Here is a 16,381-nt window from a genome sequence, read left to right as displayed (position 1 = left end):
CACACACATTTTAGCGTGTCCTAGCTAGTTCTCTTGAATACCGAATTTCCTCGCTGACAGCATGACAAATGGCTGATAGCGAGGAAACTCATCCATAGAATGGTTGTGACAGCTGTTTAGGAAATTGCACCACTTGTTCCTTTCAGAAGAACCAGGGTTGGGTCAAAGTGAAGAAATGTTTCTTGCCCTTTTGCCTTTCTTAGCCGGACGTTTTAAGATGTTCAAACGATACATCGGACAGTCATTGACCGCTCTCGAGAGCGTGTCCTGGTATTTGAACTTGGTACTATTTTAACTCCATCGTGGTCGTGCTGCCCCCCCCCCCCCCTTCGCTGCATCCCCTACTACCCCGTGCATGTTTTTTGTAACTTTTAAATGACAAAACTGCACTTTTTGAAAACAAACTTTATTATTGTGTTGTTGTTGTTGTTGTATTGCTAAAACTGCAAGGAAATTCACATATGATGACTATGGAAATGTGCTCTGTATGGTGAATCTAGTACATCGTCGGGTGTGACTGAACAGGACTTAAAACCTGTTATATTTACTCTGTTTTATCCACCTCCGTCGCTGTTTATGGGGAAGTAAATCAATGCTGCATATGCTGCGTTACATTAGTGCATGTTTGAGCTTATGCCCGAAATACTTTTGTTGTGTTCCGTTGATTACAGTCTTATTTTAAACCAGAAAAGCATACAAGCAAAAGGATGATACCAACCCCACAAGCAATTCGACTCTGGAACACGCCAAAGTTGCAACTGGAAATGGAATGTTTCCCACCCTTCGGCACGCCGATTTGTTTCCTCCAAATTAAAATCGATCTTAGTCAGTGGCAAGAAAAGGCAGTTTAAGTGGAATGTAACGAAGTGAGAGAAATAAATTCGAGTTATCGATTCTCCCTCTCTTTTGCCTTGTCCCGTCATTCATCAGGGAAGAGTCATGGAGGATTTGTGTTGGCTGTAGCAGGTGATTGAGGAGAAACTGTTGTCGCTTCTGTTGCGAGGAGCTTCCACTTAGATAACTTCTTCCCTTCCTCTAACATTTCCCGCTGTGAGCTTTGCTCGGTCTTCCCTGCTTCTTTGATAAGAGCTGCTCTCTGCCCTCCCACGACAACGAAGAATTAAGAACTGGACGGTTTTGTGTGTGTGAGTGTGTGTGTGTGTGTGTGTGTGTGTGTGTGTGTGTGTGTGTGTGTGTGTGTGTGTGTGTGTGTGTGTGTGTGTGTGTGTGTGTGTGTGTGTGTGTGTGTTTTAGGACCAAAGGTGTTATTTTCTCCGTTTTTAACATTGAAAGATTCGATGCAACTATTAAGAGTTGGGGGGAAACGACCAAACACGTAGAGGCTTACTTGTGCCTACGAGTGTACGTGGGAGTACAGCCCACGAAATCAGAAGAAGAAGAAGCCACACAAAAAGTGCTGAGGCAGACAGAAAGACAAACACACGAACGAAGAAGTCATTTCCCTTGGACAATATAAGCTTTTTTGTGGGTATTGAGGTCAAAAGAATAATTTAAGTTTCTAAATTTAGAAGGTTCGAGGCAACAAGAAAGTGCTGAAATAGACAGATCCTCCTCCCCCTCCCCTTCCTCATTTTCCTCCTCCTATATCTCCCCTAACTCCTCTTCTTCGAGTTTCGAAAAGCAAATATTTTGCTATTTTATCTACATTTCAAAGTGATGTAAATCAGCAATGTAGTTCTTTGATCAGATATTTCAAGATGGAGTCTAGGCTATGGGGTAAGACAGCTTTAAACACCGTAGAAGAATACTGATGAAGATAGCGAAAACTCGATCCTCGTTCTACTGCTGCGGACTTGTTTTTCCTGGCTGGCCTTTCCCTTGGACCGTCTCGGCCAATTGTTGACTCTAGTCATCAGTGGTCCTTTTTTCTTCCGCTGTTATTGGGTCAGCGCTGCCAGTACTTTGAGTAGGACCCAGAACCTTTGCCTTTACTTTGCCTGTGCCAGTCGTGATCGAATTTGCAGCTCAGTGTTGGTAGGAAATTGAATTTCCTGTGACTTTTTACTGGGATTGTCCAAATTTGTACCTCTCAGTGTTAAGCGTTGATGGTTAGGAGAAAAGGTTTTTTGATTTGTTTTATTTTCTTTTTCCGTTAATTTCTATATTTTTTCTTCAGTTGAGTTTAATTTGTAGGATTATTTTCGAACACAGACTCTACAAGTTAAGCTCTCTCCCGCCGCTTCTACCCCCACAACACGCACCCCCCACCCACCCATCTCCGTCCATCCAAGTCATTTGTAACAGAGACGACGGAAGCCTGGTCATATAGATTGACGAATGCATATTTAACATTTATCGCATGCCTCATACTAGAAATATAGGAGAGAAAGAGACAGACAGACAGACGGGGAAAGACCAAGAGACAGAGAGAAGTTATTTGCATGCCTCCTTGTCTCTCGAAGAAAGTTGAATGATCAGCCTTCACCGTAAACCTTCTTTCATCCCACATCGCCTCTATGTTTTCAGTCGCCAGTGAAGTTTCTCCATAGTCCTGTCTTTCGACTGAAATTAGGAAAGTGGTCTTCATTATCGGATTTCTACCCCGTTTCAAGTCGCCGCCTTGCCCCTTTTAGTGTCAGGTTCGATCCTGATCGCAGAAATTAGACCCACTATTCCCTTCCGCTCCCACACACATTCCACGGACGCCTTTGTTAAAGGACATCTTGTTATCTGTATAAACCCTTTTTTAAAGTCACCTTAGATTCGTCCAGGGATTTGCATGGGGATGCAAAATATCTCCAGCCCGGTTGCTTTCTGTTCAGAGAGGGAACTTTTAAAATTAACTGGCACCTATGCCAATCTGCCAAATCAGTTCAGCAAAAAAGAACCCTCCTCTGCACTGAAAGCAACCAGGCTGTTGGTGTTCAGTCAATATACAACTGGAAAAATGCTTTTGTCATAATTATGTAAAAAAAGAAAAAAAAATGCCTGGACAAATCTCAGGTGGTGTGCAAGATAGTTTACTCGGGAGAGAAGGAGGGTACCTTTAAGCCAGATATTGCACCAGCCAACTGCTCTTGCTTTCTTCTTTGTCGGCGGAAATTGGAAGAGATCCCAGGACATCTGCAAAGAAATGCAACCAGCGTTGAACTAAATGCGAGCTGTTCCCAGCTTGCTGATTGGAAGAGGCTTCTTCCAGTTCATTTTTTTTGGGCTTGTCTACACTAACTTTGACAACAGAGAAGAAAAAGAAAGAAAAAATGAAAGAGTGGAAGAGCGTTGTGCAGTGAATTGATGGGGTCATACGGCCAAGCTGATTGTAGATGATCATAGGATGTGCTGCTTCTTAAAGATACAGTAAAAATATAGCCAGGTTGCGAATAATGCCATTAACAAAATCTTAGATCTGTGGAAGTGTTCAAAGCATGCTTAAATGCAGGTAGACAATATACCTGGACACTGGCAGTCAGAGTGTTTTACTAAGAGAGATGAAGTAGAATCATCGAGTAGATAAAAGCAAGTAATAAAGGTTGTTTGAGTTTCACAAAGAATGAAATCAACAATAACAGAAAAAAGGAAAATTGAATTGCAGTACCCCCAAAAATGCCACGCTTGGCAAAAGGCTTGGGAAAAGGCAGCTCCTACTAAAAAAAATACTGATTCTCAACTAAAGTTAAAGAGAGCGCTTATCATTATTGGCGAATATCACCTTTAGGAACGGCAGACAGTAAAGACAGTAAAGCTTATTAAAACATCCCGACTCTCAACTACATTCAAAGATAAAGTTTTTCATTGTTGACGACTATCGCCTTTGAGAACGACAGACAGTAAGGATGAAGCGTTAGTAAGATCAGAGTGAAACCCAAACTTCAAAGTGAAACCAAAGTAAGAGATATTAAATCTTCACCAGAGACAGTCGGCAGTCGGTAACATCTGTGGCTCACAACTTAAAGTCGTAAAGACTAAAGTATTTCGACATCACAGCTGAGTGCCTGAAACATCAGGCATTTGGCTAAGCAGTTGATTTGTTTCTAACTTGCACAAAAAGGTCACATTTACATACTCTGCACGTGTCTGCGTATGCACAAATAAAATGTACCAAGAAATTATAGTCTCATTACCGTTGCTTTATGGTCATTTCCCTCGCACCCCCTAACACGGTACCCCCCCCCCCCCCCCTTCTCTAATTTGTAAATACACTGTATCAGGATAGACGTATTTGAGAAGAAGTAGATGCAGAAATGACATGGACGCATTGCAATTTCGTTTTGCAGTCACATAACTTTGTTTTCAATTTGAACATAAATATATACACAGAAAGCATATAGTGAAACGGGCAGTATGCTTATTTTTGCTGCAAAAAGTACACCAATTCCCCTCCCCACTGTGCATGAAAGTTTCTAAAGCCTCTCCCCTCCTTTCCTACACGAGGAAGAATCCGTATAAAAGTACAATGAAAGATGAAGACCATTCCAGACGTAAACAGCCCCATTCTCGGCGTCCTTTACTTCACAAACGCATTGAAGCAGTTTGTTTGGCACAGACGTTGCTTACAATCCCAGACTAGTATTTTTTCTCAAATTCCTGCACATAGCAAATGACAACCCTCTTGCGTTATGGTCAACATTGATTCACTGTTCATACGATCAGAACAATACATGCGATCAATAAAAAGACTGTTTTACATAAACCATTTATTTAGTTCTAATTAAGAATCTCCGTTGACTTAACCCAAGCATGTAGAAGAGGTACGCTTTCGGAAGACAAATTCTGCATGTGTCTGCAGTTCAGTTAAACCCGAGAATGGCCGTTGATCTTGTGAAGGAAATGTACAGGGATTGTTTTGCATCTCTCTCTTACAGAGTCGTTGACACAAGACAAATACATGAACTGACTACTTGATCCCATGCTGCAGTCCCTATATTTTGCAAGACGGTGCCGAGTTGGCTTCCTTGGAAAATCGATCAGTATATTATGAAGATAAGCACATTTTCTAGAGTCGAAGCGTATGGCATTTGAAACAAACATACTCGACGATGTCTTGCCCTTCTATGCGTTTTAGAGGTATTTGAATACACTCGTGATCTATAACTTCCACTGCAAGACATTTCCAGCAAGCATTGATGAAAGTATACCCAGGTTGTTGTAAGCGTGTTTCAACGCGCACAGGGGGCTTATAGTACGTTTATCAAGCTGTGATTTCAGCAGACATTTACATTGTTCTGATTGTTTGTCTTTAGTGTATACATAGACAAGGCATTATCCGTTGGGCCATGTATTGGGCGTTTTGCTTTGTGACATGAACAAAGATTGTCCATGGTAAGGTTTAACCAGTTTTGCGTCAAAGATAATGGGATGTGCTCTACTATTTCCATCGAGGATCTTGTCCTCTTACCGTTTTCTCGGAAACTATACGGTTAGGCAATCCGATCGTTATGATGTTTGGCCAGTTTTGTGTAAAGGACAAAGATAGTTTCAGTCTGCCTTTGCCTTTGCTTAACGTTACGATTGACAATCCGTCCACAATGAAGTTTGGCCAGTGTCGTGTTTTGCTCTGCATGTATCAGCAGCTGAGAGCAAGCTCAAGGCAGTTTGATTATACTCTGCGTAGTTTAGTAGCAGCAGCGCCGTGCGAGCCATGTCGTCTTTGATCAGGAAACTAATGAATTAAACGGACAAATGAAGAAAAGCCACCACTCAGCTTGTAGAAAGTACGATTGAGCAGTTTGCACTCGGTGTACGTATCGAGAAAATGAAGATTTATTGGTATCGATATTATTTGGACATGTTTTACAAGTGAGGTGACATGTACAAATGCGCCGAACATCTTTCCTTTCCCTGCCTTCATTAAGCCTGTCTGAGTACGGGAGAAAGAAACACAAGAAAATTGGTTGATTAAAATCAACATGGCCGAAGCAATGTTTTCATAAAAGAAGCGGTATTGTACTGGCACATGTTGAATTTGGGTTACATGTGTTGCAGAGTATTTGAAAATCCGTAGGCATAAGATAAAAACATGCAAAGAAGAGTGATAGGTCCTTGTTGTGAATATAGTCAAGTGGATAAATTGATTACTTATGTTTCACACTCAGGGGCGGACGAGGGGGGGGTTTCAGGGGTTTCCGGAAACCCCCCCCCCAGCCAAAATTTTTTTTTTTAAATGGTGTTTTTTTGGGGTATTAATCAGTGACAAAATCTGCTGCCTGAAACTGGTAATGATCATCCTCAAAATGCACCAGATTGCACCATTTTGCATCCTTTTTTACAAAATTTTCCGGGGGGGCATGCCCCCGGACCCCCCTAGCAAGCTAGGCGCTTTGCGCCGTCGGCTCGGCGCTTCGCGCCTTCACACCCATATCTTCACAATATACTTTTGGAAACCCCCCCCATAAAATGAACTGATCCGCCCCTGACACTAGTTTTGCTGTTACAGCAGTCCCTCTCATGAACGGATACCCTTGGGCCAGTGCAAACCTGTCCGTACATTGCAGGTCCAGGCTCTCCCCGGGCCACACCCCCCCCCCCCCTCATCACACACACTCAGGCACACTGACGGACCGAGTGAGTCTTTGCTACTGGTGAACGAGCTCTACTTGTCCTAAAACAATAAGGTCAAACTACTACAACTTATAACTGAAAGGAAAAAAACTGTCCTGTAAAAATGACGTTAAATCAACGGTGTCAGAAAAAGAGAGATAAAAGAAATCCTCAAGTGGATAAATTGATTACTTATGTTTCACACTAGTTTTGCTGTTACAGCAGTCCCTCTCATGAACGGACACCCTTGGGCCAGTGCAAACCTGCCCGTACATTGCAGGTGGCCGGTCACGGGAGAGCCCCCCCCCTCATCACACACACTCAGGCACACTGACGGACTGAGTGAGTCTTTGCTACTGGTGAACGAGCTCTACTTGTCCTAAAACAATAAGGTCAAACTATACTACAACTTATAACTGAAAGGAAAAAAACTGTCCTGTAAAAATGACGTTAAATCAACGGTGCCAGAAAAAGAGAGATAAAAGAAATCCTCAAATTCCTGAGGATACAGGCAATCCATGAAAGCAGCCACTTTGGCTGTCCATAATACAGAATATAGAATAAAAATGGTATGCAATCTACAAGCATTTCAGTGCAGTTACCATGATGTCTCAGTGCAGTTACTAAATAGGTCCATGCAGTTACTTCTCTGGCAGGTAACTGCACAGAAAGTAACTGCACAGACGAATTCGTTATTTTCAAATAATAATCACTCCCTGTCATCAAAAAAACATGGCGTCCTTGACGCCATGTGAAAGTAAATCTATGGGCGATTAAAATGCAAATTATTCAAAATGTTTTTGTTAATTAGTGTAATGGAAAACCCCAGTAACTGCACATAACTGTTAAGCTAAACATCCTTCACCTTGACCTGATGAAAATCATATTTCATTGCCTAAAAGTGATCCAATGTACCCACCTGATTGCACACAGCTTTCCGCGTCTTGGAACTCTTTTGTAAAGAAAACCACATTTGAAAAGCAGGGAGCATTCCGTTTTTATTGCGTATTTTGGTTCCTGGTAACTGCAAGGACCAAAACCTCTTGGACATGCAATTTTTACTTTTCAAAAATTGGGAGAACAAAACTACTGATTGTATCGATATTTTGTTTTTGTTATCTTGAGATAATGACGGGATAAACATAAACCAACAAACAAAATGATAAAAAAAATTGTCTGTGCGTTTTACAGAGGTGTGAAATTTTGCTAATGTCGAAGGGACATGCATTTTGACCCCCCCTTACACATGATAACTTACTATAATTAACAGAAAAATACAATAAAACGGGCAAATGAGTATACTTTAAGGTCCGGAGGACATTGAACTTAAGCACTTCCAATTTTCAGATAAGTAGGATGAAAATTTTTGAATTTATAAAATTTTAAAGTCAAAAGACAGGTTTTTTATGCATTTTTTTAAAAAGTCCCATATATGGCCTGGGGCGATTGTAGCTTCCCTTCTTCGTGTCCGTAAACAAGGACAATAAATAGTAGAGCATAGTGCAATTTCATGTTGGCATCTTCTCCACTGAAAGCTATAACCCAAAGACTGAAGACCAAAGTGCTTTACCCCACTTCTGACCCGAATCACCCCTCCCCCCTCCTGCTAGGTAGGTACACGTGCACTCAAGTTAACCTCTGCTTTGACTTGTGTGCCAGGAGTCGGATGAGAGAGAGAGAGAGAGAGAGAGAGAGAGAGAGAGACACACATAGACAGAGACAGACATAGAAAGACAGAAGCGGAACACTCAGAGGGAGACACAGACAAAGACATACATACACACAGAGAGAGAGAGAGAGAGAGAGAGAGAGAGAGAGAGAAAACTGTAACTGATGAGAACAGTAACAAAACGAGACATGTCACCTCTCCGAATGCATTCCGATAGATGACCGCTCCTGCGGCCATCAAAAAGGACGAGTGAATTGACAGAGAAATAAGACTTCGATCCTTTAACGGAGGCAAAGCTGTTGTGATAGGCGGAGGAAGAGAGTGTGTGGGGCGGGCGATGGGGGTGGGGACAGGCGAGAGTTGAGAAGAGGTTATCGAATGGAGCAGAGTATCTTTTCCCAACCAATCCGGTAGCTCAGTCGTTAAAGATACCTTCCTTTCTGCGTGAACGATCATGTATACTGCCAAACATTCTTTCATGGTTTTGCATGGGATAAGAACGTCCTCCCATTCAGATATATACCCAAACTCAACAGCCAAACCATTTCCTGTGCAGAGTGGGACATTTTGGGGTGTATGAATGTTAGTGAACGGTACTAGTGCCGATTACAAAATTCATTCAGCACCCCCCCCCCCCTCCCCAAAAAGGAAACAAATTAGGAAAAATCCAACTCTGCAAACATATCAGTTAGGCTGTGTTATGAGTGAAAGGAAACTCTTGTCTCACGTAATAGGCCGAACAGATCTTTGGTGGTAAACATCTCCTACACGAGAACGAATGTGCCTTTAAACGGCACGTCTTTCGCCGAATTGCTGCACGGAACACTATCCACCGCAGGGACCTCTATGACAGTGTCGTGCGGACCCCCCCCCCCCCCCCCCCCCCCCCCTCTCTTTCTCTCTCTCTCTCTCTCTCTCTCTCTCTCTCTCTCTCTTTCTATTCACCCCACCCAATCACTGCTATCCCACCCATCCCCACCTACATCTTCCATACCTCAAATCTTCAGAAACGGCCAGTTCAGCCATAGAGGGTGGACAAGCAGAACGTTCGTGGACCGGTTAGCGTGCCCGTGCTCTTGACTGGCCATCCGTTTACTCGTCTGTGGCCAACAGAGCTCCGTACACCATACCTCGTGTTTACCTCCTGCACTTTTTGTGTGTATAATGCTCAAGGCGGGAAGAGTTAAACCTGCTTGCGTGCTGGAAGGAAGATTCGGTTGATGGGAAGAAAATGAGCTTAAAAAGTGACCAAAGAAATTGACTGCCTGTTCTTTTTTTCTTTCTCTCTCCTGGGAGTTTTTCTTTTCTTCTGCCGCCAGTGATCGTTTATTTCCCATTTACTCGGCGTACTTATACTCCGCTTCGGGGATCTGCGTGTGCCAGACTTGTGAATGGACTTTGCAGTGGAAAGTGGACTTTTTGAGGAACATTGAAGATCCCTTTTTCGCTGGTGCTTTAGCTTTGTCTAGTGTTTATTTTAGGTTTAGTTTGTTATATAATGTTTGGAGAATGATGAGAGAAAAAAAGGATAAAATGGTAACAATATGAAAACAGTGATTTGCTTTTGCCAAAATTGATATAAACTCTGCAGGATTTTTTTAACATTATTGCAAACGTAGGATTTCCAATGACTTTTGATGAACATTTGAAAGTTCTAGTTCTAATATGTTTTTGCAGTTGAATCTTGCTATTGGTCCATTTTTAAAAGACTTTGACTGTTCTTTCTCTTCTGGCTAACAGATATGAAAAGCTGAACATCTGGATCTCAACACACACGAGTGAAGAAGAACAAATAAAACAGACAAGCTATGAAAGTTACGCAGGCAGTTGCAACTTTGATGTGTTCTAGATCGAAAGAAAAGTAGTTGTTCTGTACGGAGACAGTGTTTTAAGTGCTCGTTTGTTGCTTTGAAAAACAAAAAGATGCCAGTGAAGGATATGTTTTATTATCATATTTTGCCTGCGGCTTGTTGAATTGAATCAACCTTTGTGAAGGTCGCCAGCTATAGATCTTTCCACAAACATTGTCCACGAAGGAAACATTATTAAGAATTGACGGACATTGCCGGAATATGAATCGAATAAAAACATATTAGTGCCGGGAATGTTTTATTCCAATCATTTCTTTGCAGTTTGTTGAATTGAATCAACCTTTGTGGAGATAGGGTCGCTATGTATGGATCTTTCGTTCAGCATTTTTGACAAACACTTCGAACAGTGTCAAAATGTCGAGATGATACGGACTTTGCAGGAATACATGTATTAAACCACACATACACAAACAGTTTTTGCTAAGGGAATATTTTCTCTTACAATTTCTTTGCAGTTTGTTAAAATGAATCAACCTTTGTGAAGACCGGGTCGCAAGTTATGGATCTTTCGTTCAGTATTTTCCTGGAGCAGTTTCATGAAGTTGAGATGATACATACAGTGTTGGAATAGTGTCTTAATCGAAATCTTGGACCAGTTGCTCTTTTTGCTCAAGACTGTGTGTGACTTTTATTCTGCTGTGGAGATTTTCAAGTCAGCGACGATGTTTTCTTTTGAATTTTTTCGATTGTCTGTTCTGCAATTGCTGGATGAGGTGAGAAGCACTTCTTAATCAAAATCACGCGCGCACGCATGCACACACACGTATTTGCACTTGTATTTTTGAAATGAAATAGCGTTAATACTGAAAGGATGGGGGCAGTGGGGCGAGGGGAGTATGCGTTGTTAATTTAGCTATTACTTAAAACCGTACCTTTTGGAACTGTGTCTAGAGCACCTTCCCTTTTGGGATGTGCGTCAAAACATCGAGTGTCTTCTCCAAACAGGTTCTCTACCAAATAATTTTGGCTCAGATAGGTAAGATGTAGGTCAAAAATACCCCGAAGCGTTTTCCCTCGCTAATGTGCGAGGTTAGCTGACCACTAAGATGTAGACCTGTACTTTTGCACAAGTAGAATTGTTGGGTCCAAAGGGGGTGAAGAGGGAGGTGCAAGAGTACAGACCGGGAGGGGGGGGGGGGGGGGTCAAGAGTTCGCAAGAGCACAGAACTTTAAAGATGAAGCTCCTCGCTGATAGAAGAAATGTTGACTAGATTAGGTTTACTCGGCGGTAAAACGTTTTGTTCTTACATATTGATCAGAAGACACCAGTGACTTTTTTGGCGATAAAATCAAGTATACTCGCTTTGTTCGATTTTGTAACCGTTTCTATTTGTGATGCTTTCTCGAAAAATACTGTTGTCAAATGAGCGTGCCTGTGGCAAACAAGGGGTGATGTTGTTCACACCTATTGCTAGCTACGTTGTTACTGTTATTTCAAGTGACCATTGTCATCCAAGTATTCATGCGGGGAATGCCTCTGTGATCGGATGCAATTCACCCGAGCTCTTTCTCGTCTCACATTTCATGGAAACCAAGGACAGTGCAACCCCCTTTTAAGACCACCCCCTCTCCATTAAAGACTCCCTCTCTTTTACGACTTTTTTTTCTGAGAGTTAATTCTGTTCATAATCTCTTTAAATTATTTACCCCCATTTTAAGACTCTCTCCTTTTTTTCAGACCTGATTTTCTCAGATGTTGGAGGTATTAACATGGGGGTTCCACTGTATTACTAACACGTTTTACTGCACACAGATGACCATTGTGACCGATCCTGCGTAAACTTTCAATCATGGGTCCCCAGTGAATAAGGAAATTTTGCACATCTATCTACCTCCATGATAGATGAAATGCTGAATTGGGTAAAAAGCCTCTGTGAAACAGTGCGTGAGTTACTGCCACAGTGTGGCTATTTCCTGGCCAGTGTGTATGCTTGAGTGAACAGTGTCCACTGTTGTGTTATAAAAAGATGATACTGTTGGCTGGCAGTGTCACTCTTTATTTGGGGGAAAAGGTCCGGATAAGAGCCTTGTGGTGATTGGAGGAGAGAATTGTTCTTGTGCAACAACCACTCAGAATGGGTCAAGAAAATGACCTGTGGTGATTAGGGAGGATTGAGGATATCTCTCTCTCTCTCTCTCTCTCTCTCTCTCTCTCTCTCTCTCTCTCTCTCTCTCTCTCTCTCTCTCTCTCTCTCTCTCTCTCTAACTCGTATAGCATTTTGATAAAACTCCCACTATTCTCCATTGTTTTTTTCATCATCATTATCATCATCATCATCATTATCATCATCATCACTTCCACTGCTACAACTGATTATCTGTACTTAGTGAATTATTTCCTCTTTCTTTATTTATAAATTTATTTTTTTGTTCTGTGGTCATATTCATTTAATCTCGTTTGTTTTTCCCCGAGACCCTAACTTATAAGTTATATATAAATAAAATCGCTGTGTGTCTGTAACGTCTGCCTTTTTGTCTGTCTCCTCCATCTCTCCAAAAGCAAAAGCTTCCTTCACAAATTGTCATCAACATCATCACTACCACTGCCGCAACTGATTATCTGTACTTTCTGTATTATTTACTGCTTTTGATTGCACATTTGTGTTTTGTTTTATGTCTACATTCATTTAATCTTATTTGTCTCACCCCCCCCCCCCCCCCCCCCATAACCTATATGCCGGATAAAACGGCTGTGTCCCAGGCTGCCTCCCCCTCTGTCTCGATCCCTCTCTGTATCACCAAAAGCATCCTTCACAAATTCTCATCATACATTTTTTCTTGTGTTACAGGAGTGTGCCATCCTAGAGGAACACGCCATCCAGAACGCCCTGCAGGAGGTGGACCGGTCCATCGCTCACTTTGACGATAGCAACCCCACCTCTCCCACCATCCCTGGCTACGAGCCGCTGCCCAGACTGCCCGGCAAACCCCCACCACCACCCCGCACATCTTCTGTGCTGACTTCAGGTCCCCCTGGTGTCAGTCAGGCCACAGTGTTCACGTCTGCTGGTTCCGACGCCCCTCCTCCGCCCCCTCTCCCTCCTGGGATAGCGGGAGGAGTTGTTCCCCCTGCTCCTCCCCCTCCCGGTGGTGTTCCCCTTCCTCCACCGCCACAAGCGTTTTTCCCGGAAGAAGGACCTCCACCACCCCCACCACCACCACCTGGGGAAGAAGGACTACTGCCTCCACCTCCGGATGACTTTAACAACGTTCCGAACGGAGACCTCCCTCCACCCCCTCCTCCGGGCCCCTCACTGACTATCCCCCCTCCACCACCCTACCCTCCCGCCGGGGTCGACACAGAGGTAGAGAATCCGTACGCCGAACTCTCTGAGGTGCGACGCAGAAGCAGCCTCGCGAAATCCAACGTAGTACCTCCCCCTCTCCCCCCTTCACCCTCCCCCTCTCAGAACTCTCGTGGATCTCGAGCCAGCATGGCGCTCAAACTGGAACAGGCGCAAGCTCAGATGCAGGCTCAGACCAACTCCAACGTGGCGGCTTTGGCCGATATGGGTCAACTCTCACCCAACACCACCGAACGCTTGGTGACCCTGATGCAGCATCCGTCACCAGACCTCATCAGTCCCCAGACCGCGTCTTCCCCTGGAGGAGACGTGGGTGACCTTGGCAACGACCTTGACGGCGTGTACGACATCATGGACTACGCTGATCGGTTCTTCAACGACCATGAGCGCGACTCAGGGGGAACCATCATGAAGAGTTTGAAAAAGCGTAAACAATCTTTGAGTACGGTAAGAAAATACTGAAACTGGATTGTGGGTGAAAAGTGACTTTGGCTCTATAATACTGTTTCTTCAATGTATGATATTCTAATTTTTATCCACTTGCTGCATAACTTCAAAGTAATAATACATTTCTGGGCTCCTGCAAAAATGAACAGGGAAAGGTCATACGAGTAATTCTGTTTTTCTCCAGTTTTTACATTTAGTCAAGTTTTGACTAAATGTTTTAACATAGAGGGGGGAATCGAGACGAGGGTCGTTGTGTGTGTGTGTGTGTGTGTGTGTGTGTGTGTGTGTGTGTGTGTGTGTGTGTGTGTGTGTGTGTGTGTGTGTGTGTGTGTGTGTGTGTAGAGCGATTCAGAGTAAACTACTGGACCGATCTTTATGAAATTTTTCATGAGAGTTCCTGGGTATGATATCCCCAGACGTTTTTTTCATTTTTTCGATAAATGTCTTTGATGACGTCATATCCGGCATTTTGTAAAAGTTCAGGCGGCACTGTTACACCTTCATTTTTCAATCAAATTGATTGACATTTTGGCCATGCAATCTTCGACGAAGGCCGGACTTTGGTATTGCATTTCAGCTTGGAGGCTTAAAAATTAATTAATGACTTTGGTCATTAAAAATCTGAAAATTGTAATTAAAATTATTTTTTTATAAAACGACCCAAAATTACGTTTATCGTATTCTTCATCATTTTTTGATTCCAAAAACATATAAATATGTTATATTCGGATTAAAAACAAGCTCTGAAAATTAAAAATATAAAAATTATGATTAAAATTAAATTTCCGAAATCGATTTAAAAACAATTTCATCTTATTCCTTGTCCGTTCTTGATTCCAAAAACATATAGATATGATATGTTTGGATTAAAAACACGTTCAGAGAGTTAAAAAGAATAGAGATATAGAAAAGCGTGCTATCCTCCTCAGCGCAACCGCTACCGCGCTTTTCTGGATTGTTAATTTCACTGCCTTTGCCATGAGCGGTGTACGAGTGTACGGTCTTGCGGAAATAATGAAATGCGTTCAGTTTCATTCTGTGAGTTCGACTGAGCTTGACTAAATGTTGTATTTTCGCCTTACGCGACTTGTTGATTTGTTATAACAGTCTGTAGACTCAGTGGCAAAAGTTGGACTATAGTAAAGAAGAAACAAGTGCTAACATTCCAAATTCCTAAGTCAAGATTGGATAATGAATGAAATATTAATATAATACGTTATTTGAGGACTAGGATAATGAATGAATAGTAATAAAATACTTTGTTTCAGGATTATATATCTCGAGAGGAGATGTTACGTTACAACAAGACTGGTCTGATCCCCACCTCTCACATCCACCTGTACGACACCGAGAACATCCACATTGCCTGCAACATCTTCAAGGTAGAGTGTCATTCATGCTTCTGATTTGGAGGGGATTGGGGTGGGGAGAATGGAGGAGATAGTTTAAGTGTAAGTGAGTGAGCCCTGCTTTGTGAGTGTGTGTGAGTGTGTGAGTGTGTGAGTGTGTGTGTGTGTGTGTGTGTGTGTGTGTGTGTGTGTGTGTGTGTGTGTGTGTGTGTGTGTGTGTGAGTGTGTGTGTGTGTGTGTGTGTTACAGATTGTGTCTTATGGTTTCAGTTCCTTTTCTGATTGAGTCTACTGTATTGATGATTTACATTGTTTGAATTCATATTCCAGATTTTAACCATGTTCTCATTTCTGTTTGTTAATTTGTTTTCCATCTTCTCTATCTGTGCGTGACATTGTGCAATTGTGGCTAAACACATTTGCATCTTATGTTCTATCAGCAATGTTGAAGCAGTTCAACATCAAATATTTTTCTTTCCCATTTCAGGAACTGACAAAATACATTCACGATGAGCTGAAAGACGACGCGGCACTTGCAGCATTACAGTATGTTGTGCGATCAGGCATCGAGCGCATTGAGCTGAGAGACGAGATTCTCTGTCAGCTGATTCGACAGACCAATGACAACCCTGAGCCACATGCCTTGCGACAAGCCTGGATCATTCTCTGCCTCTGTACTGCTGCCTTCTCACCGAGCAAAAACCTATTTAGGGTGAGAGGATGAAAGTCGTTTGTTCATTTCAATAATGCTTCTTATTCTCTCCAGTGACAGGGAATTGGTTCCACATATCTCTGACTCTCGTTTGTCTATATTGAGAGGGATTACCGTCTTAAAATCAGGTTATATTTACAGTGGATATGAACAGAAAGTCTGAGACAACAGTCTCTGAAAATAAAAGCTAATTTGTTACCTGATAACATAACAAAATACTACACAGTGCAGGAAGAGAGTATTAAATTGGGGGTCTCAAAAAAAGGGGGGGTCAGGTTGCACTGTGTGGTATTTTGTTATGTTATCAGATAACAAATTAGCTTTTATTTTCAAAGCCTTGTCCTTCAGATAAAGTGGAGAGGTACCCTAAAGTGGGTCAACCAAAGGTGTCCTTTCACGACAGGTATATTTTAGTCAAAATAATACACAAAGGACAACAAGATGTCCTCTAATGTGAGGTGATTTTTTTATTGGAGGGGCCTTCTTCTTCTTCTTTTTCTTTTTCTTCTTCTGCGTTCGTGGGCTGAAACT

The 16,381-nt window shown here is 42.4% G+C and overlaps 1 protein-coding gene across 1 annotated transcript in view; it reads left to right on the top strand.

Moving 5' to 3' along the window:
- Window positions 1-16,381, top strand: part of LOC138952819 (myosin-I heavy chain-like) — a 181,102-nt gene that overhangs the window by 130,065 nt on the left and 34,656 nt on the right. Inside the window, exons 21-23 of the mRNA XM_070324555.1 lie at window positions 12,828-13,790; window positions 15,059-15,172; window positions 15,626-15,850. Coding sequence (XP_070180656.1) covers window positions 12,828-13,790; window positions 15,059-15,172; window positions 15,626-15,850 — 1,302 coding nt within the window. The remainder of the gene's footprint in view (window positions 1-12,827; window positions 13,791-15,058; window positions 15,173-15,625; window positions 15,851-16,381) is intronic.

Source organism: Littorina saxatilis, linkage group LG17, assembly GCF_037325665.1.
Source record: "Littorina saxatilis isolate snail1 linkage group LG17, US_GU_Lsax_2.0, whole genome shotgun sequence".
Taxonomy (NCBI): Eukaryota; Metazoa; Mollusca; class Gastropoda; order Littorinimorpha; family Littorinidae; genus Littorina; species Littorina saxatilis.
The sequence above is the reverse complement of the archived record's forward strand: the minus strand, read 5'-3'. Positions and strand labels throughout refer to the sequence as shown.